The sequence below is a fragment of the Culex quinquefasciatus genome, chromosome 3 (genome assembly GCF_015732765.1).
Source record: "Culex quinquefasciatus strain JHB chromosome 3, VPISU_Cqui_1.0_pri_paternal, whole genome shotgun sequence".
NCBI classification, from domain to species: Eukaryota; Metazoa; Arthropoda; class Insecta; order Diptera; family Culicidae; genus Culex; species Culex quinquefasciatus.
Window position 1 is genome coordinate 199,764,341 of NC_051863.1, and position 25,301 is coordinate 199,789,641.

The 25,301-nt window shown below is 40.4% G+C and overlaps 2 protein-coding genes across 3 annotated transcripts in view; both read right to left on the reverse strand.

Annotated features, from left to right (window-relative positions):
- Positions 1-1,133: 1,133 nt before the first annotated feature.
- The window catches only part of LOC6032904 (sensory neuron membrane protein 2), a 38,086-nt gene continuing 13,918 nt past the window's right edge, over positions 1,134-25,301 (reverse strand). The window contains exons 2-9 of one of the 2 annotated variants that reach the window (XM_038260455.1): positions 11,325-11,482; positions 11,117-11,264; positions 10,785-10,919; positions 7,447-7,701; positions 7,154-7,383; positions 6,890-7,089; positions 1,942-2,060; positions 1,134-1,884 (exon numbers count right to left, since the gene is read on the reverse strand). In XM_038260455.1, coding sequence (XP_038116383.1) covers positions 1,513-1,884; positions 1,942-2,060; positions 6,890-7,089; positions 7,154-7,383; positions 7,447-7,701; positions 10,785-10,919; positions 11,117-11,264; positions 11,325-11,482 — 1,617 coding nt within the window. In that variant the 3' untranslated portion in view covers positions 1,134-1,512. The remainder of the gene's footprint in view (positions 1,885-1,941; positions 2,061-6,889; positions 7,090-7,153; positions 7,384-7,446; positions 7,702-10,784; positions 10,920-11,116; positions 11,265-11,324; positions 11,483-25,301) is intronic. The other variant, XM_038260456.1, reaches the window with a different exon arrangement.
- On the reverse strand, positions 2,283-6,883 carry LOC6032905. The gene has a single exon (XM_038260454.1). The coding sequence runs from the start codon at positions 5,102-5,104 to the stop codon at positions 2,327-2,329; it is 2,778 nt and encodes a 925-aa protein (XP_038116382.1). The 5' UTR covers positions 5,105-6,883; the 3' UTR covers positions 2,283-2,326.

The window sequence follows — 25,301 nt, forward strand, 5'->3', positions numbered from 1 at the left end:
AAAGTTGAGTCTTTCAATTATGAAAATTTGATTAAAAATACAGATGATGGCTTATTTTTCTGAACATAGAAATACTAAAAAAAAATAATCATAAAATTTATTAATTGTTTCTAGTTTGTATGTAGTGTCAACAATATTTTTTTTAAATAAAGGTTCTTCAAAGAAAAAGTTGTTTCCTTAAAATTTTCCAAAAATTTTCAAAAACTAAATAGCAGAGATTTTTTTAATTATTCGATTTTTTTTTACCGGAGATAAAAATGATGTCAAATTTAATTGAATAAATATATAACTTGAAAACGATACACATCATTGAAATATCCTAATTACTTTATACTAACATTTTAAAATTAAAAACCAAAAAGGGTTCATAGCATTGCCAAAAATATTTTCTCCGCCAAACACTACTAATCATAAGTTTGGACTTCAACTTCAGTAAAACACATTAAAAATATTGGCGAAGGCAAAGGGATTTTAACTAACGTCCATTGAATTGCGAGTCTAACCTCCGACCAGGCTTGAGCTAATCCCAAGAAATGCTGACCGGGATCGACTGAGATTTAATGCAGGTCAACTGGGGTGTGAGGCCCCCACGCTACACCACCGTCCCCATGAAGAATTTTCGGATTACTAGTTAAACTCAGTTTTTTTTTTTTTTTTTTCGATGCCACTATCCACTGCGACAAGGAATTAGATCTATTGAGGACTTGCAATTCTATTTATAGAATCACAAAGGCTTCTTCTGTTATTAGGCAGATGGGACACGCACACACGCTATTGTTGAGCGAGTGTGTCGAGCGATCCACTGCCGTAACTTCGCCGCCGAAGAGGTTTGAATGTTTTTCAATCCTCTTTGGCTCTGCCTTACTCTGTACTGTCCAAATGTATCGCTAGAACCGAAGTGCACATTTTACGTTTACTTATACCCAGCTAGCCCTTAAATTCTGGTTTCTGAAAAACTCGTCCCTTCAAAGCACTTTTTGCGATCGGGCCGTGGAGCTCTGCAGGGCAATTATACAGAGAACAGTTGGTCCTTATACATGTGAAGAGTACAGGGGAAAGGATGTGCCGAGCCATGTGGGTTTGAAACCACGACCTTCCGCTCATAAAGCGAAACCTGTAACCATTAGACTCAGTTGATTGTGTAATATTTTATTTTTATCTACAAACAATCACAATTAATTTATTAGCTATTCTAATGATTCTTATCTCTTGAATAAAAAAAAAGAAACATACAACTGCTCATTCCTGCATAAACATAATTATGGACGGATTTGGATTGACTTAGTTAGCACTAAAATGCACAGACGGTGAACTATCGTTGCTTGCAACTAAATAATTGTACACACTGTCTCAAATTTTGTTCGGTACTCGTTCACTCTCACAACGCGTTGGCACTTGAATCTCTCGCACTCGCTCTCTCTATTGCTCAATTTTAATTTTTATCATAATTTGTTCCCATTCACTCATCCTCAGTCAGTCAACTCAGTCCAGAAAAATCATCTTCAGCGAGTGTCATTTGTCGGGATTCCCGCCAAGACCTCCCCGTTCTGGGATGCTAGCGGCACTCGTGGTCGTCGTCAGGGTCGGCGTGATCGTGCCCGACGAGGGACGCCGCTTGGTAAAGTACAGAATGGGCATGCTTATGGCGAGGAACAGTCCGATCGCGATCATGGTCCACTGGACAATGTCCAGGATTGTTAGGATCTTCATCAAACTATCGTCTATCAGCTTGACCATATCTTCGTTGAGCGCGATGCCTTCCTCAATCCAGAGTACCGGAAACAGCGTGGTTGGCAATCGATCGGTTAGACGAATAGAGTCGATCCGCCGAAGAAACATGTTGAACTGCACTCGCTTGCCGCCGTTTAGTGGAGTGCCGGTGAGCTAAAATGAGAGAAGCGTTAGTATCAAGATTGTTGTTTTTGAATAGGTTTGTCATACCGGTTCCACATCCACGAAAATCTGGTGCTTCTCAGGATCGGGATGCATACCGTCAATCAAGCTGGTGTACTCCTCAGCGGCACCCATCATATGGGGTAGCGTCAGAACTACCGGGGCATCTGTGAAGTAGTAAAAATGTCTTAATTATCCCTTATAAAATTTACGATTTATTATTCGCTATGATTTACAACCCGCTGACAGACCGTCAACGCTTCACATCATTTCGATCGTAATTCAAAGTACGCATCGCCAATAAAACTCTGATCGACTACCTGACTAGATTGTACAGTACACATGGGGAAGGTAAGGACATTTCTCGCATTAGTAAGCACGTTCGAACGTACGAAAAAAGCAGCGTTTATTGATTCGGGCAAAACGGCGACCATTAGCCATGCTTAAGGTTAGCGAACAGTTGATCAAAGTTTGAATACTTGGTGGTGGGTGGCAACGTTGTCGTTCTGCTGGCCGTGGAAAGTGTCCCCGGCGTAAAGTCACGTACCACCGTTGACGAAGACGACCACGGGGTGCGAACAGGGGAAATAGAAGTCGTTCTGAACGGTCTGAAGGTCGCCGGTGTCGTGTTTGGACGGCCAAACTGGTTCAGGTAAAAGTCAAACAAACTCGTGGTTGATTTGATGGCGGAACGGGCAGTGGTTGTCGATATGGTTGGACGTTGTGTTGTCGGTGATGTTGTTGGCAGCAGTGTTGTTTTGCTCGTTATGGGAATCCAACGAGTTGTTCTCGGAGTTGTACTTGAGAATCGCTTTGTTGTACTTGGTAGAACTGTGGTTGTTGTGGGATCGGCATCGAAACATCCATTGATGTAATGGTCTGATCTTCCCTGACAATAAGGACGGTACACTGCCCAAGCCGTGAATCCATCGCCGGACAGCCGAGTGTGCTCTTCGTATATCGTTTTCATACATTCCACATCATCCGTCAGGTCGTTATCCTCGAGATCTGAACACGACAGTCCACAGACCCACCCCTTGCCAGGTGGTGAACACCAGTAGATATCGCTGATTTGGAACAGACCATGATCTTCGCTTCCGTCCGCATTCAGACGTCCAATTGCTGACACGTTATAGTTTGACTCTCTATGCGCGATACACACCCAAGTCGCTATCTGTTCAAATGGCAGATTGTGTTTGTAGTACAACTCCTGAGCCAACTCGCATCGGCTGTAGATTTTACCAACTCCAACGTTCTTCTTTTTCGTAGGAGGTCTCCTCGTTGTGGTCGTAGGGACAACGGCATTTTCACCCTCCTCAAAGCATCCCTTCACCATGTCCAAAGCCTTTCCCTTGCAGTACGGTTGATAAACCGCCCACGCGTTAAACCCATCTCCGGAGATTTGTTGATGCTCTTCGTAAATGTGTCGCATGCAGGCAAGATCGTCTGTGATGTCGTCATCCTCTAGATCGGAACAGGGTAATCCACAGACCCAACCCTTGCCGGGTGGTGAACACCAGTACTCATCACTAAGCTGGAACATTCCGTGGTACCGAACATCTCCGGCACCGGTTCCGACGGCGGCAGTGTTGTAGTTCGACTGATATTGGGCTATACAAGTCCACATGGCGGCGTCCTCGTATGAGTAGTGATGCTGGAAGTAAAGTTCCCTTGCCAGCTCGCAACGGTTGTAGACCTTTCCTCTAGACGACGCGGTCTTTCTTGGAGGAATGCGCGTCGGCGCTGTTATGGCTGGTTTTGGTAGTCCAGCGGTGACCGGTTGATCATCATCCGATCCGAAGCACCCTCGGGTAAAGCTTTCCGACATGGCCTGGCAGTACGGCTTGTACACTGACCATGCGTTAAATCCATCTCCGGAAAGCCGCTGATGTTCCTCAAAAATCGTACGTACACACTTAACATCATCCGTAATGTCACTATCCTTCAGATCCGCACAGCTCACTCCGCAAGCCCAACCATTTCCAGGCGGTGAACACCAGTAGATATCGCTGATTTGAAACAGGCCATGATCACCACTACCATCGGCGTTCAAACGTCCTTCAGCCGACGTGTTGAAGCTGCTTTCGTGATACGCAATGCAAACCCACGTGGCCACTTGCTCCCTTGGGAAGTTGAACTTGTGCAGCAGATCGTTGGCCAACTCGCAACGATCGTACACTTTACCAATTGGTGGTGCCACCGTGAGAGCAGACTTTTTCCCAGGTTGAGTCGGTGCAGTTATGCCAGGCCGAGGACGGATCGAAGTTGATGGTACTGATTCGTCGAAGCAGTTGTGAATAAAGCTTTCTTCTCTGCCTTGACAGTACGGCTTGTACACCGACCACGCGTTGAACCCATTTCCGGAAATCCTACGATGTTCGTCGAAGATGATCTGAATGCAACGGATATCATCGCTGATGTCACTGTTTTTCATGTCCTCGCACGTTACACCACATGCTTTGCCTGGTTGGCTCGAATACGAGCACCAATAGATGTCACTGATCTGGAACAGCCCATGATCGCCACTACCATCCGCGTTCAGTCGACCCTCTGCAGAGGTGTTGAAACGACTCTCGTGATACGCGATGCAAACCCACGTTGCAATCTGATCCTGTGGCAGCTTAAACTTGTCCCGAAGCTCAACAGCCAGCTCACAACGTTCGTACACTTTACCCACGGGAACACTCGGCTCAAGTTCGGCTTTCTTAGCCTTAGCCTTCTTCTTCTTGTAATACCGCTGGAAGCGAATGACCTCTTCGTTTAAACAGTCACTAAAATCAGCCTTGATCGCGAGATGCTGACAATGAGTCTTGTACACTGGCCATGCTGCGAAACCGTCTCCGATCTCTCGATTGTACTCTCTGTGAATCTGCCGCGCGCAGTCAATATCGTCTTCTACCTCGTCGTCCTGCAGGTCAGCACAGGTCAGTCCGCATATGGAACTACTCTTTAGGCAGCCGTAAAGATCACTGATTTGAAAGATCCCATAGTACGCTGAGCCACCGAAACGTTTGTACTTGAGATTGACAGCCGAACTGTTGAATCTGGCCCCGTGCTCAGCGATGCACAGCCAGTCACCGATTTGTTCTTCCGGCAACTGCTTGAGGGCCAACTCTCGCGCCAACTCGCATCTCTTGTACAACTTTGCGCCAACTCCGCGCTGTTGATCGCAGGACAACACGAGGATCAACACCGTAATCACAAATTTCATTTCGACCTGCTGCAGAAGCCACCTGGGCTAGGGTGTGGATGCAGCGATCCACAGTATCACGAATGTTCAACGATCGTGTGCTACCACGAGGATCACGATCGCCAGGCACGTCCGTAACCCTTCGTTGTTCTCCGTTGACTAAAACTCCTTCGCAGTTCTCTCGCGTGAGCAGTACTTTCTACGACGGGTTGATCTGCCGGAGAGAACACAGCACGCTACCGAGAGGTGTTAAAACCTGTCCCGGCAGGGGGAGTTAAGCTGGATTAATGGTGCTGCTATTCATAAATCATGGCATGGCTCGGCTTTACGCGATCAGATAGTCTGCGTGGCTCGAGGCTGAAACCGATACCACTGCCAGACAGGTGATTTTGAGCAAAACAAACAAAGCCAATCGGCGGAGAATCGCGGGTCGAGTGTTTGTTTTTCTTTGACGATCTTTTACTCTCTCGCAGCATCGCCCGCGATTTAGTGTTGGTCCGTTGGTACCGTTCGTGACCAGAATTCCGATATTTTACAACTGCCTTTTGCATCGCGATCGGGGTTTGGACGGGTGCGGTAATTCGTGGAAAAAGATCGACCTTGGTTCAGCGTGTATGAATGTGGAGCTGTTTGTACTCGATTAAGTCGTTAATGGTGGGAACACACGCGTCGCGCCTACTTTGTTATATCGATCGTTAATTAATTGTTTGAGCGAGTTGTCGATCGCAGTAAAGAAGATGTTCGACGCAGCGCGCAATTGTTTTTTCCCAAGATTAGTGTGTGTAACATGCTTAACTAATCCACTAACGGCGCAATACAGTCTTTAATAACAGTATCTCGTACCCGCCCCTGGTTTGGGGTGATTTTTATCGGAAAAAACCCTCTGGGCTTCGTGCTGTTTATGCATAAAATGCGTCTATAGTGACCTGTGGCTTCTCCGTGATACAAGCTATCTAAGCCTATCGATAGGTTAATTGAGTGATTATGGAGCTGCTTACCGGCGGCGACGACCGCGGGAAAATGAGATACTGATTCATGGCACGAGTTGCTGCGATTGATTCAATTTAAATCTAAAATCTGGCTTTTAATGGTTTGGCCTGCTTTTGTTTAAAGTGACTACTAATCAGCGAAAGGGATAGTTGGTTGAGTCATTGACAAAAAAGTTATCCTGAGATTGTTTACTAAACTAAAAGAGCCAAAAATGAAGAAATACGAAGATCTTATCAGAATGAAAGAACAATGAATCATAAATTCGTTGCAAAATATCATTAAATGTCAAGGTTTTTCGACGATAATCGATCATTTGCTCATTTGGAGAATGCCATGCTTATCTAATATTGCAACATCCTTTCTCGTCCATTCCATAAAAAATCTTCCTCATTTTATTAATATGAGGTAATAATAATATAACCCATCAAATCCTTGAAATGGGTAATTAAATTAGCCCGACTGTCGTCACAATTAACAAGCTGCTAAGGTGCGAGACATCAATTTGCCTAACGAATCACCTGCCTGCCGAACAACTTGTTCTGCCAGTTGTTGTTCCACCAACGACTTACTAAACGCGATGCTCAAGTGGCGGGCTGGCATTTTACGAGCGTGTGATCACTTTCGCATATCGGAGGCTGTCGCACTTTGCGTTTGACTTTTAAAGCACAGATGTGGGTGACTGGTTTGTCGTATTTTCCGATGGTTTATGCTAATAAGTTCCCCAAAATGAGCATTTATCATTCTTGCCCGCGTAGAACGGAAATTTTGATCATTTTTCAGGGTATGAATCATGCGCGCCACAGGATCTGCACTTACCGAAACACGTGGAAAGATCTAGAGCGCCCTCGTACAGACATCCGTTGGCTTTGACGATGGCCTTTGGTATTCGATTGACACAGTAGCAATCGTTGTTGTGCTCGGGGCCAATCTTGTTCAGGAAGTTATCGTCGGTCACGTATCGAGCCGCAGGGATGCCCTCGTAGCTGGATGAGCCGACATACTTTATATCCACGGTCCTGGAGAAGACACAATCCGTACCGATCACTGATCTACACCTGATTGTACACTTCACACCCTTACCGACAAATGTCCGAACTAAAGATGGTCATCCGCTGGACACCCTCCCGGAACGGAGGATATCCGGACCCGTCGGTTCCCTCGATTTTGTTGCAGGTCATGGACGATCCTCGCGACGAGTTGCTCCACTTGTCCAGCATGTTCTTACCATTCCAGAACTCGATCATTTGCGTCTCCAGCGCGTTCTTGACGCCGGTGTTGATCGTGTAGATTCCGTCTTCGGTCATGTTTTTCTGTAAAGCAACTCAACGGGTTAAACCGGTAGTGTCCATCCAGCCACCCCGTCCGTTACTTACGTGATTAAAGAACGAAAACTTCATCGATCCATCGGGCAGAACGCGGATGGTTTTGGTGTTGCGCTTTTCGATCTCCTTGCAGATCGCCTTCGCAATTCCGATCACGTTCACGCAGAACGGAACTCCGTCGAACAGAAACTCCTTCGGGGTGGTTCGCAGGAACATCGAGTCGGGCCGGCCAAAGATGCGGTTCAGTTCCACGTTGATCAGCCGTAAACTGTCGTACGTTTCGTCCTCGGCAATTTGCAGAATGGACTGGAATGGTGCGGGGGTTGGTGGTTGATGGGCGTGAGAGAAAGATGTGATTTTGTGGTTAGCATTAATTAATGATCGTTCGTGGGGAGTTGCAATTATATACTCTAGAGAGGTGTTTGAGGTGGCTCTGTGGTGTGTATGTGTGTTTTGTGTTGTTTCACTGCTTCTATTGACAGACACCAACCGACCTTAAACAAACAACACGCACTAAATGCAATTAGTCATAGTGATCTTGCGGTGATCGATGATCTTGTGGTTTTACGGGTGTATTATGCTGGTTGACTGTTTTGCTTGAATGTGTAAAAATCTATTTTTGGTCATCAACTGCAATGCGTCAAAGCTATTTGCTTGTCAGGTAATGGGAAATAACGGAAGAACATGTCTGATTACAAAACATGAAAATGTTATTAAACAGACTTTGGCGTGACAGAGAATCATTTGGACACGACATTGAGAAGTTGCGTGATGGGTTGACATCTATTACACATTATAATATGTATTTTTAGCGAATAAACATTAACTTGTAATTATTGAAGCAGGAAATACTGCAGGGTAATTAGACAATTTCGGACTTTTCCGGACATGAAACTTAGTCTTTCCTAACAATTCAAATAATGTATGAATTTCGTTCCTACTTCAGTTTGGAACGGAATTCTGAAATTATCTGAAATGTGTAAAAATTACGAGAAATTTAAATTTTTTTGAGCATTTTTAAGGAGGGAAGGTGGGAGTTGGGGAGTTGCAGGATGTTATCAATTGAAAAAAGTTCACTCTAGACTCGATTATCCTTAGCCTCTAATATCTTTTGCCTCGATTATCCGAAGCTTCGAATGTTCATTAGTGTTCAAAATATCTAATTTATGAGGAAACATAAACGACATAAACTTTGAAAAATATTTGCAACGGAAAATGAAAAATATCAAAAAAACTTTTTTTTTTTGTGATATCATTCAAATTTCTTCTGGAGACCATCTGATATTCGAACCATCGGATAATCGAGGCTTTGGATAACTGAATATGGACCGTATATGATTGCTGAGGATCAAATCTGTGAAATTGAAAATTTCCTCAAACATTATCAAGCCGAGCCGGGGTTGCTCACTTGTATTTTCAGTTGTCACTCGAATTTTTAAAGTGCAAATAACCAGTTTGATGGACAAAGCAACTGGAAATTTATAGAAACAAAAAGTTGTTTTCTAGATTTTCGAAATAATGTTCTTGACAGAAACATACAAGTCATAGGGTTACTCTGCGTCCATGTTAAAGTGCCATGATCAATACACAGAAAAAAAGTTGAATTTTGGAATGTTGAAAATTTGGTAACATACACAAAAAAATTGTGTAAAAATGTGAACCTGATGAAAATTCATCATTTTCTGGGGTAAAATTAATCATTTTTTTAGCCACAAAATCTGTTACCATTTCCTGATGAATATTACCATCATTTTTTTCTGTGTATTTGAAAAGGGCCTGAATGTACTGAACATCAAATTTAAATCACTTTAAGGACCATCATTTGCAAATTTCCCGTGGAGAGATAGATTAAATTTATTGGAAAATTTTACTAGGACCATCCATAATCCATGTCCACGTGAACATTTTTTTTGGAAATCTCAACCTTTTTTTAAGTTCATTTCCAATTTTCGGATACCCAAACTATGAATAGCACAACTCGACATTTTAAAAGTTGATGCCAGTAAAAGTCTCAGTTTCGTCAAGGTGTGATAGGTTTGGGCTCCCTAAAGATGCTCCATTTGACAGAATTAAATTTTAGAAGATTCCCTGCCAATGAATAAAAATTTAAATTTGGGAACAAATTCTATGGAATTATTTTAAGCAACCATGGTTGCTTATATGAGGGAACGCATGGTTGTTTAACATGATTCCATAGGATTTATTAGTTAATTAATTTTTTATTGTAACGTGTCCAGGGATCCAAAATCTATCATACCTTGACGAAACTGAGGCGTTTACTGACATCAACTTAAAAATGTTGAGTTGTGTAATCGAAAATTTGAATAATTTAATCGGCAAATAGAATAAAACACGTTTTTGTTTTCATGATTCGGTTATCCCAGCTAAGGATAATCAAATCTTGGATAATCTAAACTCCGGATAATCGAAGCTTCAGATAAACGAGTCAGAACTGCACAATTATTTGCAGTTATTGAATATAAATATTAAATAAAATATATGTATTTTACTGTAACTTTTGATTGGATTTAACTTTAACTTTGAAATTCGTAAGCAATTAATCTCCAACGATCAAACTGCTTGCTTTCACTTCTTTGTCTTTTTCTCCTGGGCATAACAGCATGACGAGTTGCTTGGAACTGTGTGATGAGAGAGTGTTTCGAATCAAGTTTTTTGCGCGGTTAATCCGCAGCAAACAAAACAAAAAAAAGCCGAAATCGGAGTTGGAATGTGGAATGTCTTGTGTGTTTGTACTGAGTTGAACTCTGTTGCATTCTGTGTGTGCGTATGATGCACCCCTGGTTCGAGTGGCGTCGTCCTGTTGATACTTTTCCATCACAACACACTCACACACACACACACGCGCACAAATATACCGAGAAACAATGGATAAGGGCTGTGACTTGAATGGATGGATGTGGTGGAGTTGTGTGCAAGGAATTTAATGGAGCTACGTGAATGACCATGCGCCTCCATGAGTTCTACAAACGAAGCACTACACAACACGTTTTTGTTTCACAAATTAGTCCGCCACCCGAACGAGAGATGATTATACACAACAAATACAGGCAGAAAAGGGGGAGGGGTAGCAAAACACACAAAGAAAGGGAGGAACAGGACAGGAGAGAGAGAGATTGAGAGAGGATAGGATTGTGGCTCAAGAAACAATAGAAAGTGAGCGCAATTTGGAAGGAGCAGAGTGAGGGAAAGCTTTTTTTCAGGCGCCTCAACCAAACCGCCAACCGTGTGGCCCGGAAGGGACAGAGGGGAAACCAAAGTCACGTGGCCACGTGGGTTAAGTAACGAAACGAAAGTTTTTGCGTAAAACACAAGTATAACAGGATGAGAGTTTTGCGAAAGTATAGAATATATACAGGAACAATCATTACTTGGATTGGCGTCGTTTTCTCTATGATTCTTTTGATAACCCTAACTATTGGAATTTTTTCGAGAGTATTGTTAACATCGGAACGGAAATTTGTGATCGTTTCCTTTGCTTGGTTATCGATTATTTGTAATATACTCTGAAATGAAGATATACAAATGTGAGAAAGAGGAGGTAAAAAGATTGTCAGACGGAGAGAAATAACTTTTTTACAGATTGATGAGTTATGCCAATGAACAAAATTCAGAGAACGGAATTTCCAATAAAAATAAAAACAACTTCGGATGAATTTACATGGGAGTGGGATCTTGGTCGTTTCTAGGTTAGATCACTTACGTTCATGTGCATGTTCAGCACCATCAGTGGGTCATTCTCCGTGAGTGGGTAGGATGATTCCGCGTCAAACACGTACAATTGTTGTTGGGAAAAGTGAACCTTTGATCGATCCCGACTAAACCGAATGTTGTCCTTTTGTCGGTATTGGCTGGAACGAAAATTTGGTTTAAAATAAAGATTTTTTTTTCTGAAAATAAGGATAACTTACAAATAAATGTACGGTCCCACCTCGACCACTCGGGGTCGCTTGCCCATCTGGACCTCGTACGGGTTGGTCACGTTGAAGATGAACACCTTAAAGTCCAACGGCTGCGGCAGCGCCTCGAACCGCTTGAACTGGGGCGTTCCCTGGCGGAGCTCGGTGTTCTGGAAGCGGAGGTGAAAAGTGGAAGAAATTTAATGGTCACACTGGTATATTTTGCAAAAATCAAAACTTGATTCGAGATAGACATTTTTAACATTTGAAAAATCAAAAATTATTGAATTCACATGTCGTCTTAAATTAGAAATAAATGTTGTAGAAGGAAAAGATCCTTTCAAAATCAAAATAAATCGAAGTAATTTCATTTTCAACCCACTGTGCCAAGCTCAAAGTAACGACACGATATAATTATGCAAACATCCTTGGCCAGACGGGCGGCGCCACAACCGGCTTTCGCTTTCACCCAAGGACTCGAGCATAAAACCTTGCCCTTAATCAGTTTGCCACCCTGGGAGGGTGCTGGTGGGTTGAGGTTGCGTGCTTTCATTCACCCTGGTGGTCAAAACAAAGGGTGAACGTCCTTTAGCAACTGTGCTCAAATGTGGGCCACCTTCACAGATTAGAATCCATCCAAGTGCGACGTTTATAAGTGGCTCATAATTTATGCAGTAAAACAGTTATTTGCAGGATCACATATGCTCACGAGACAATGTAATTTGGCCTATGAAAACATTCGATTGAATTGTGATATCAGAATATCGCCGTTCAAATGGCTACAATCTGTCAACATGAATTATTCAAACGATATGAGCTAATGATCCACCCCAAAGTAATAAATTATTCAAGATTTAGTTGTTCGTCGATACTAAACGATGACATTGGTGATACCCACTGATAGCTTAGTTACTTAGTAGGTATGTTTAACACTCGATTCAACGCTCGACCCTAAAGCTCACCGTGTACGACGAGTACGGGCACTGGCGATGGGTATCTAACTTTAGGCGATTACCGTGAGAGCCGCTGCTGATTGTGATGCGAGCTTGGCGTGATGGAGCTTTTTCGAGGTATTTCAAGGTAAATCGCCCGTGAGTGACCCATATGTGTAATGAATTAGTGATCCGGAAGGTGAGTGGAGTAAGGTTAACGTGAATTAGACTTTGAGAGTGAGGACTCGTGAATTAATTTTGTGTGGGTGTTTGGATTGACATAAATTGAGTCAAGTTGGTGGTTTCTACATTTCCTAGGTAAGTAATCTATTAATTGTTTAAAGATGTTTTTATCTTGATTTTTTGAGAAGAATTTTACGAGTTTAACGAGTAAGTTTGTGACTGAATTTGACGAAAAAAAAAAACGAAAAAAATGGACTTGATTATTCCGCGGTTTTGCTGATTTGAATATTATTCAAAAACAAAATTGGACGCAAAACGATAATGAGCAACTCTCTACGAAATCGGCCGATTTCGACCATTTTTATTTTTTGTATTTTTTTATTTGACTCAAACTTTGTGGGGGCCTTCCCTATGACCAAATAAGCTATTTTGCGTCATTGGTTCACCCATACAAGTCTCCATACAATTTTGGCAGCTGTCCATACAAAATGGTATGTAAATATTCAAACAGCTGTAACTTTTGAGTGAATTTTCTGATCAATTTGGTGTCTTCGGCAAAGTTGTAGGTATTGTTGAGGACTTTTGAGAAAAAAATAGGTACATGGAAAAAAATTTGGAGATTTTTTTATCAACTTTTTTTTTTACTAAAACTCAATTTCCCAAAATACGTATTTTTTGATTTTCGAGATTTTTTGATATGTTTTAGGAGACAAAAATCCGCAACTTTTGAGCCATAGAGAAACATGGTCAAAAAATCTGCCGCCAAGTTATGAATTTTTGAAAAAAATTGTGATTTTTGGTAAATATCGAAGTTTTATGCAAAAACAAGTTTGACATTTCTTTTTAATGCAAAATTGAATTTGCAATCGAAAAGTACTTTACAGATTTTTTGATAAAGGGCTCCGTTTTCAAGATATAGCCACCGAAAGTTTGATTTTAGCGAAATATTTGCAGTTTTTCAATTTTTAAAAATAGTGACCATGAGTGACCATTTCTAAAAATATTTTTTTTGTAAAGTTCAGAAAATTTGCTATAAAATTGTCTAAGAGACATTGAAGATTGGACCTCGGGTTGCTGAGATAGAGCCGCTTTAAGAAAAAGAAACACGAAAATTGAAGTTTTCTAAATCTAATGGTCCGATTTTCAATGTTAATACATGAAACATTCGTGAAATTTTCCGATCTTCTCGAAAAAAAATATTTTGAAAATTTTTAAATCAAGACTAACATTTTAAAAGGGCCAAATATTGAATATTACGCCCATTTAAAATGCTAGTCTCGATTTAAAAATTTTCAAAATATTTTTTTCGAAAAGATCGGAAATTTCACGAATGTTTCATGTATTAACATTGAAAATCGGACCATTAATTGCTGAGATAACGTCATTAGAAAATGGTGGGCTGATTGGGTGAGACTTAGAAAACTTCAATTTTCGTGTTTCTTTTTCTTTAAGCCGCTGTATTTCAGCAACCAGAGGTCCAATCTTCAATGTCTCTTAGACAATTTTATAGCAAATTTTCTGAACTTTACAAAAAAAATATTTTTAGAAATGGTCACTCATGGTCACTATTTTTAAAAATTGAAAAACTGCAAATATTTCGCTAAAATCAAACTTTCGGTGGCTATATCTTGAAAACGTAGCCCTTTATCAAAAAATCTGTAATAGTAGTTTATGCAACAAGTTGCAAAAAGAGGATTTTTTCAGCACGAGTCGTACATTTATCCAACGAGGTTCACCGAGTTGGATAAATACGACGAGTGCTGAAAAAATCAAGTTTTGTAAAGAGTTCCATACAACATTTTTTGCAATTCCGAAAAACACCCATTGAATGAAATTTTAAGTCAAATTTTCATGTATTTTGTCAATAAATCGTATAAATCAAAAAAATGTTGAAAAGTGTTACTTTTCGAAACAAGTGCTGAAAAGTTCAACTTTTCAGCACCCATTTCAGTACTGAAAAGTAAAACTTTTCAGCATTTATTTTGAAAAGTGTTGCTATTCAATTCTGTTATTTTTGGTGCAGAAAAGTAGGCTATTTCGTTGTTCAAGAACGACAGGAAAAGTAAGTAATTTCACGACGGAATTGCAAAAAGTACTTTTCGATTGCAAATTCAATTTTGCATTAAAAAGTAATGTCAAACTTGTTTTTTCATAAAACTTCGTTTTTTCCAAAAATCACTATTTTTTCAAAAATTCATAATTCGGCGGCAGATTTTTTGACCATGTTTCTCTATGGCTCAAAAGTTGCGGAATTTTGTCCCCTAAAACATATCAAAAAATCTCGAAAATCAAAAAATACGTATTTTGGGAAATTGAGTTTTAGTGAAAAAAAAGTTGATAAAAAAATCTCCAATTTTTTTTTCCGTGTACCTTTTTTTTCTCAAAAGTCCTCAACAATGCCTACAATTTTGCCGAAGACACCAAATTGATCAGAAAATTCACTCAAAAGTTACAGCTGTTTGAATATTTACAAACCATTTTTGTATGGACAGCTGCCAAAATTGTATGGAGACTTGTATGGGTGAACCAATGACACAAAATAGCATATTTGGTCATATGGAAGGCCCCCACAAAGTTTGAGCCAAATCCAAAAATACAAATAAAATCCATTTCCGGTTTTGGTAGAGAATTGCTCTAATTCGTTTTGAACTTTGCTTAAATTCTTTTAATTAGGCCGTTGCAAATATTTTTTAAAGTTTATGTCCCCTTCTTTGAAATTTTAATGAAAATAGAAGGCTAATCTACTGAATCAATTTAAAATGCTTTTTCTTGTTTTAAGCATCATATTTAGCATATTTGGGGTCCTATTTTTTTTTAATTCTTGGTGAAATTCGGTCTTACAGTACTGCAAAAAGTTTTTTTTTCTCGGCGAAAAAATAAAATTCGTCAATACTTAGATATTGTGAAAACTAATTATTGCAAAATAACTGGACAGGTGTAAAATGCATTTTAAAACCTTACAAATACAAATATAAATACTGTGGCATCTAATTTAAATTTTTCTTTTCTTTTTATTTTTTGATCGAAACAAAATAACTACAAATATTTTGTAAAGGTTATGCCTCTCGACCCTGACCAAAGTCAATAAAATAGGCTTAGTGATTTTGAACGCTTGTATTTTCAGTCCATAGTTTGAATCAATTCTTTTTTTTATTTCCTGGTATTGTAAATTTATACTTTACTTGTTTGTGTTCACTCAGAAATGAAAAACTTCGTGGAGCGATCCAAATTTCACGGATTTCTCACGTACCGCTAATTTTGGTAAATAAAACTTTATGAAATCGGAAAAAGGGAAAATCCACTGTTTGCAAACCTTTCCAAATTACAATTAATGTCTTTCACATTTCCGTCAAAAGAAGCAAACATAATGCCAACTATTCAAACGTACCCTACCTATTGTTGCGGTGAACTTTTCATTATGACCAATTCACATGTCCATAAAAACAGTGCGCCTCCACTCTCACCGGACATGGCAGTTTATTGAATGATCTAATACAAAGTCCATAACTTGAACTTTTGCTCTCTATCTCTCTTCTGCAGTCAAACATAAATTAGCTCAAACCAACACTTTCCGCTGGAAGTTTACTTTTCAATTTCTACTCCTCACGTGTTTGGGGTGAGGTCTCAAATTATGCCCTGCGGGCTCCAATCACTGAATGTCACACCACCTTGAAGTTTGTTGGATTGATTTTAGCAGAGGGTACAATTATCTTGTCACTTTCCTCGTGGCCCACGGAGAGACGATGAATTCCTATATAAAACTTAGCGCTGCTTGAAGAAGGTAGGGTGACTTGGTTCTGACACAACGACTGAACCATGCTAATGATACGATCGTTCGATTCCTAACAACAAATGATTTTTTTCAAGTTTCATCTATTTTACCCGGCTTCCAAAAAGTACATCGATATCACTTAAGTGGCCATATCTCGAGACAGGGTTGTCAGATCTTCAATGTTTTGGGCTCGTTGGAAAGGTTTTTTGATAACCTAACCGACGTTGGGTCGGATGATGGACCCGGACATAGTTTACATACATTTAAGTGAGATCCGGCTTCAAAAAAGTGCATCAATATCACTTAAGTGGCCATATCTCGAGACAGGGTTGCCAGATCTTCAATGTTTTGGAATTGTTGGAAAGGTCTATTGATAACCTAACCAACAATGGGTCGGATGGTGGATCCGGACATAGTTTACATACATTTAAGTGAGATCCGGCTTCAAAAAAGTACATCAATATCACTTAAGAGGCCATATCTCGAGACAGGGTTGCCAGATCTTCAATGTTTTGGAATTGTTGGAAAGCTCTATTGATAACTTAACCAACAATGGGTCGGATGGTGGATACGGACATAGTTTACATACATTTAAGTGAGATCCGGCTTCAAAAAAGTACATCAATATCACTTAAGAGGCCATATCTCGAGACAGGGTTGCCAGATCTTCAATGTTTTGGACTTGTTGGAAAGGTCTTTTGATAACCTAATCAACAATGGGTCGGATGGTGGATCCGGACATAGTTTACATACATTTAAGTGAGATCCGGCTTCAAAAAAGTGCATCAATATCACTTAAGTGGCCATATCTCGAGACAGGGTTGCCAGATCTTCAATGTTTTAGACTCGTTGGAAAGGTATTTTGATAACCTAACCGACGTTGGGTCGGATGATGGACCCGGACATAGTTTACATACATTTAAGTGAGATCCGGCTTCAAAAAAGTGCATCAATATCACTTAAGTGGCCATATCTCGAGACAGGGTTGCCAGATCTTCAATGTTTTTGAATTGTTGGAAAGGTCTATTGATAACCTAACCAACAATGGGTCGGATGGTGGATCCGGACATAGTTTACATACATTTAAGTGAGATCCGGTTTCAGAAAAGTACATAATTGTCACTTAAGTGGCAATATCTCGAGACAGGGTTGCCAGATCTTCAATGTTTTGGACTTGTTGGAAAGTTCTTTTGATAACCTAACCAAAAATGGGTCGGATGGTGGATCCGGACATAGTTTACATACATTTAAGTGAGATCCGGCTTCAAAAAAGTACATCAATATCACTTAAGTGGCCATATCTCGATACAGGGTTGCCAGATCTTCAATGTTTTAGACTCGTTGGAAAGGTATTTTGATAACCTAACCAACGTTGGGTCGGATAGTGGAGCCGGACATAGTTTACATACATTTAAGTGAGATCCGGCTTCAAAAAGTGCATCAATATCACTTAAGTGGCCATATCTCGATACAGGGTTGCCAGATCTTCAATGTTTTAGATTCGTTGGAAAGGTCTTTTGATAACCTAACCAACGATGGGTCGGATGATGTATCCGGACAAAGTTTACATACATTTAAGTGAGATCCGGCTTTAAAAAGTACATCAATATCACTTAAGAGGCCATATCTCGAGACAGGGTTGCCAGATCTTCAATGTTTTAGACTCGTTGGAAAGGCATTTTGATAACCTAACCAACGTTGGGTTGGATGGTGGATCCGGACATAGTTTACATACATTTAAGTGAGATCCGGCTTCAAAACAGTACATCAATATCACTTAAGTGGCCATATCTCGAGACAAGGCAGCCAGATCTTCAATGTTTTGGACTCGTTGGAAAGGTCTTTTGATAATCTATCCAACGATGGATCGGATGATGGACCGGACATAGTTTACATACATTTAAGTGAGATCCGGCTTCAAAAAGTACATCAATATCACTTAAGAGGCCATATCTCGAGACAGGGTTGCCAGATCTTCAATGTTTTAGACTCGTTGGAAAGGTATTTTGATAACCTAACCAACGTTGGGTCGGATAGTGGAGCCGGACATAGTTTACATACATTTAAGTGAGATCCGGCTTCAAAAAGTGCATCAATATCACTTAAGTGGCCATATCTCGATACAGGGTTGCCAGATCTTCAATGTTTTAGATTCGTTGGAAAGGTCTTTTGATAACCTAACCAACGATGGGTCGGATGATGTATCCGGACAAAGTTTACATACATTTAAGTGAGATCCGGCTTTAAAAAAGTACATCAATATCACTTAAGAGGCCATATCTCGAGACAGGGTTGCCAGATCTTCAATGTTTTAGACTCGTTGGAAAGGCATTTTGATAACCTAACCAACGTTGGGTTGGATGGTGGATCCGGACATAGTTTACATACATTTAAGTGAGATCCGGCTTCAAAACAGTACATCAATATCACTTAAGTGGCCATATCTCGATACAGGGTTGCCAGATCTTCAATGTTTTAGATTCGTTGGAAAGGTCTTTTGATAACCTAACCAACGATGGGTCGGATGATGTATCCGGACAAAGTTTACATACATTTAAGTGAGATCCGGCTTTAAAAAAGTACATCAATACCACTTAAGAGGCCATATCTCGAGACAGGGTTGCCAGATCTTCAATGTTTTAGACTCGTTGGAAAGGCATTTTGATAACCTAACCAACGTTGGGTTGGATGGTGGATCCGGACATAGTTTACATACATTTAAGTGAGATCCGGCTTCAAAACAGTACATCAATATCACTTAAGTGGCCATATCTCGAGACAAGGCAGCCAGATCTTCAATGTTTTGGACTCGTTGGAAAGGTCTTTTGATAATCTATCCAACGATGGGTCGGATGATGGACCCGGACATAGTTTACATACATTTAAGTGAGATCCGGCTTCAAAAAGTACATCAATATCACTTAAGGGGCCATATCTCGAGACAGGGTTGCCAGATCTTCAATGTTTTAGACTCGTTGGAAAGGTATTTTGATAACCTAACCAACGTTGGGTCGGATAGTGGAGCCGGACATAGTTTACATACATTTAAGTGAGATCCGGCTTCAAAAAGTGCATCAATATCACTTAAGTGGCCATATCTCGATACAGGGTTGCCAGATCTTCAATGTTTTAGATTCGTTGGAAAGGTCTTTTGATAACCTAACCAACGATGGGTCGGATGATGTATCCGGACAAAGTTTACATACATTTAAGTGAGATCCGGCTTTAAAAAGTACATCAATATCACTTAAGAGGCCATATCTCGAGACAGGGTTGCCAGATCTTCAATGTTTTAGACTCGTTGGAAAGGCATTTTGATAACCTAACCAACGTTGGGTTGGATGGTGGATCCGGACATAGTTTACATACATTTAAGTGAGATCCGGCTTCAAAACAGTACATCAATATCACTTAAGTGGCCATATCTCGAGACAAGGCAGCCAGATCTTCAATGTTTTGGACTCTTTGGAAAGGTCTTTTGATAATCTATCCAACGATGGGTCGGATGATGGACCCGGACATAGTTTACATACATTTAAGTGAGATACGGCTTCAAAAAAGTACATCAATATCACTTAAGTGGCCATATCTCGATACAGGGTTGCCAGATCTTCAATGTTTTAGACTCGTTGGAAAGGTATTTTGATAACCTAACCAACGTTGGGTCGGATAGTGGAGCCGGACATAGTTTACATACATTTAAGTGAGATCCGGCTTCAAAAAAGTGCATCAATATCACTTAAGTGGCCATATCTCGATACAGGGTTGCCAGATCTTCAATGTTTTAGATTCGTTGGAAAGGTCTTTTGATAACCTAACCAACGATGGGTCGGATGATGTATCCGGACAAAGTTTACATACATTTAAGTGAGATCCGGCTTTAAAAAGTACATCAATATCACTTAAGAGGCCATATCTCGAGACAGGGTTGCCAGATCTTCAATGTTTTAGACTCGTTGGAAAGGCATTTTGATAACCTAACCAACGTTGGGTTGGATGGTGGATCCGGACATAGTTTACATACATTTAAGTGAGATCCGGCTTCAAAACAGTACATCAATATCACTTAAGTGGCCATATCTCGAGACAAGGCAGCCAGATCTTCAATGTTTTGGACTCGTTGGAAAGGTCTTTTGATAATCTATCCAACGATGGGTCGGATGATGGACCCGGACATAGTTTACATGCATTTAAGTGAGATCCGGCTTCAAAAAAGTACATCAATATCACTTAAGTGGCCATATCTCGAGACAGGGCTGCCAGATCTTCAATGTTTTGGACTCGTTGGAAAGTTCTTTTGATAATCTATCCAACGATGGGTCGGATGATGGACCCGTACATAGTTTACATACATTTAAGTGAGATCCGGCTTCAAAAAAGTACATCAATATCACTTAAGGGGCCATATCTCGAGACAGGGTTGCCAGATCTTCAATGTTTTGGACTCGTTGGAAAGTTCTTTTGATAATCTAACCAACGATGGTTCGGATGATGGACCCGGACATAGTTTACATACATTTAAGTGAGATCCGGCTTCAAAAAAGTACATCAATATCACTTAAGAGGCCATATCTCGAGACAGGGTTGCCAGATCTTCAATGTTTTAGACTCGTTGGAAAGGCATTTTGATAACCTAACCAACGTTGGGTTGGATGGTGGATCCGGACATAGTTTACATACATTTAACGTGAAGACTTCCATCATTGCTATGATTTTTCGTTCAAAGATATAAATTTTGCTTCGATATCAATATTTTGACAAAATTCCTTCTACAAGTTGTTTAGAATGGTGCCCTACACATGATGATTCCTTTTGGTAACGATTGTCCTATTCCTTGCAAAGTTATGGAAATCGTCATTAATCAATGATTGTCAACTAGGACGTCGATGATTGTACCACAAAATTTTATAAATTTTGAAACACATTCGATTTAGACCAAAAATTCTTTCAGTGGCTTCAAGAAGGCAACAACCAGCACATGCTGATTAATTTTGGTGAAGAAATTCGTTAAATTGAATGCAGTACAGAGCATTTTAGAGTGATGATCAATTTTCTTTGAAAATGATCAACGGCTTCACCTTAAGTGAGATCCGGCTTCAAAACAGTACATCAATATCACTTAAGTGGCCATATCTCGAGACAAGGCAGCCAGATCTTCAATGTTTTGGACTCGTTGGAAAGGTCTTTTGATAATCTATCCAACGATGGGTCGGATGATGGACCCGGACATAGTTTACATACATTTAAGTGAGATACGGCTTCAAAAAGTACATCAATATCACTTAAGTGGCCATATCTCGATACAGGGTTGCCAGATCTTCAATGTTTTAGACTCGTTGGAAAGGTATTTTGATAACCTAACCAACGTTGGGTCGGATAGTGGAGCCGGACATAGTTTACATACATTTAAGTGAGATCCGGCTTCAAAAAGTGCATCAATATCACTTAAGTGGCCATATCTCGATACAGGGTTGCCAGATCTTCAATGTTTTAGATTCGTTGGAAAGGTCTTTTGATAACCTAACCAACGATGGGTCGGATGATGTATCCGGACAAAGTTTACATACATTTAAGTGAGATCCGGCTTTAAAAAGTACATCAATATCACTTAAGAGGCCATATCTCGAGACAGGGTTGCCAGATCTTCAATGTTTTAGACTCGTTGGAAAGGCATTTTGATAACCTAACCAACGTTGGGTTGGATGGTGGATCCGGACATAGTTTACATACATTTAAGTGAGATCCGGCTTCAAAACAGTACATCAATATCACTTAAGTGGCCATATCTCGAGACAAGGCAGCCAGATCTTCAATGTTTTGGACTCGTTGGAAAGGTCTTTTGATAATCTATCCAACGATGGGTCGGATGATGGACCCGGACATAGTTTACATGCATTTAAGTGAGATCCGGCTTCAAAAAAGTACATCAATATCACTTAAGTGGCCATATCTCGAGACAGGGCTGCCAGATCTTCAATGTTTTGGACTCGTTGGAAAGTTCTTTTGATAATCTAACCAACGATGGTTCGGATGATGGACCCAGACATAGTTTACATACATTTAAGTGAGATCCGGCTTCAAAAAAGTACATCAATATCACTTAAGTGGCCATATCTCGAGACAGGGTTGCCAGATCTTCAATGTTTTGGACTTGTTAGAAAGGTCTTTTGATAACATAACCAACGATGGGTCGGATGATGGACCCGGACGTAGTTTACATACATTTAAGTGAGATCCGGCTTCAAAAAAGTACATCAATATCACTTAAGTGGCCATATCTCGAGACAGGGCTGCCAGATCTTCAATGTTTTGGACTCGTTGGAAAGTTCTTTTGATAATCTAACCAACGATGGTTCGGATGATGGACCCGGACATAGTTTACATACATTTAAGTGAGATCCGGCTTCAAAAAAGTACATCAATATCACTTAAGGGGCCATATCTCGAGACAGGGTTGCCAGATCTTCAATGTTTTGTATTCGTTGGAAAGGTCTTTTGATAACCTAACCAACAATGGGTCAGATAGTGGATTCGTACATAGTTTACATACATTTAAGTGAGATCCGGCTTCAAAAAAGTACATCAATATCACTTAAGTGGCCATATCTCGAGACAGGGTGCCAGATCTTCAATGTTTTGCATTCGTTGGAAAGGTCTTTTGATAATCTAACCAACAATAGGTCGGATAGTGGATCCGGACATAGTTTACATACATTTAAGTGAGATCCGGCATCAAAAAAGTACATCAATATCACATAAGAGGCCATATCTCGAGACAGGGTTGCCAGATCTTCAATGTTTTAGACTCGTTGGAAAGGTATTTTGATAACCTAACCAACGTTGGGTTGGATGGTGGATCCGGACATAGTTTACATACATTTAAGTGAGATCCGGCTTCAAAACAGTACATCAATATCACTTAAGTGGCCATATCTCGAGACAGGGCTGCCAGATCTTCAATGTTTTGGACTCGTTGGAAAGTTCTTTTGATAATCTAACCAACGATGGTTCGGATGATGGACCCAGACATAGTTTACATACATTTAAGTGAGATCCGGCTTCAAAAAAGTACATCAATATCACTTAAGTGGCCATATCTCGAGACAGGGTTGCCAGATCTTCAATGTTTTGGACTTGTTAGAAAGGTCTTTTGATAACATAACCAACGATGGGTCGGATGATGGACCCGGACATAGTTTACATACAGTTAAGTGAGATCCAAATATATGTGAAAACACATTTTTATACATAACTTTTGAACTACTTATCGAAACTTCAATCTGTACAAAACTCGATCTATGGGACCCTAAGCCAAGTCAAATGCAACAAGTTCGGGTCAAATCGGTTCAGCCAGTGCCGAGAAACATGAGCTAGTTTGTTGGTCACATACATACATACACACACACATACACACACACATACACACACACATACACACACACATACACACAGACATTTGTTCAGTTTTCGATTCTGAGTCGATATGTATACATGAAGGTGGGTCAACGACGTTTTTATACGAAGTTCATTTTTAGAGCAGGATTATAGCCTTACCTCAGTGAGGAAGGCAAAAAGTCACCCACGATCAAGCCATGCGAGTGACTTCATCCGAGGGTTAGGCAACGAACCCTTCGACGATCGAATGTCGTCCGATGAAACAGGTCAAATATGCAAATGAGGTGTCGTCACCTGGCTTAGAAAGTGTCCTCTCAACGGTTTTTTTTTCGATACCAACTCAAAGAAGACAACGAACCTTCGTCGAATTTTGCTCAAAATGGGTCAACGACGAAAAAAAAGGCAAACTTATGAACCACAAGTCACGCCAAAACGCGGCTGAAGAATGCCATAAGCACACGAATTAATGTTGCACAACGGATCGAATTTTTGGAAACGGCGCAGGCAAAATACAAACAGCCAAAAAAATTCAGCCGAGGATGATTTTTTGGTTATGTACGCCAGCCACCACACCGCAGCACGTGCTCATTTCCATGCTGGGTGGTTGGATGTATGTACTCGATGCAGAGACGTACATGTCAATTTAGCAAGCAACTTGTAGATTAGCGGGTGGCGCAGCGCCGATGAAGTGTTGCCAAATATGGCTAAGTTGCTTGTAAACCAGCTTTAGAAAGTGGATGTTACTCTTTACGATTGCGTGACATAAGGTGATGCTTGGGGATCCTCATTTGGATAAGATGATTGAACTTTAGTTATTGCATAAAAGTGTGGATACTTGTCACACTTTTAAAAAACGTACCGTACCCATTTTTAACGGTTTTATCCCTTATCCCCGAATCCCACTTTCCCGAATCCCATATCCCCGAAAATCATTTCCCCAAAAATTCCACATCCCCGAAAATCATTTCCCCGAAAGTGCCACTTCCCCGAAAATCATTTTCCCGAAAATTCCACATCCCCGAAAATCATTTTCCCGAAAATTCCATATCCCCGAATGTCATTTACCTGAATGGCCATTTTACCGAACTGCCGTTTTCCCGAATTTACATATACCCGAATGGTTACTTCACCAAAATATCATTTTTTCCGAATGATGACCTACTGTTGCGACGGAGTGCGTCCGAAGCAGCCCCTTGTTATGCGTCAGTGTCAGTGTTTGTGATTGTTTGACTGGTGCCCGTGCTGTCGCTTAGAATTGAATAAAAAAGATCAAAACAATTTGAGTAAGCGGGAGCACGGGCGCAGCGAAAAAACACCAAAGATGTAAGTTTTGTATGTTTGTGAACTTTAAGTTTTATTAATAAGAAAATAAACTTCTAGTTTTGTAGCGAGTGGAAAAGAATGGTGTTTTCTCTTATTCACTCCGCTCACAGAACCGGTGCCCGGTTCAGGACATCCCCCGCGACTCAACACCTACATATAAACTAAATTGTTATTTAGGGATTTTTTTTTTGACGTTAATATTAAATTCTCCTACGTGTTTTGTAAGATTTAAAAAAACAAATTACCGTAGAAGGCCATTAATAAACCACGCGGACACTTCAAGAGTGCGGGGTATTGAGATCATCCACGCTCCATAAAAAAGATTTTTTTTTGTAGCGGCTATTTTCAGCAAAGGACAATTTTCCAAAACGGTATCTACGTGGT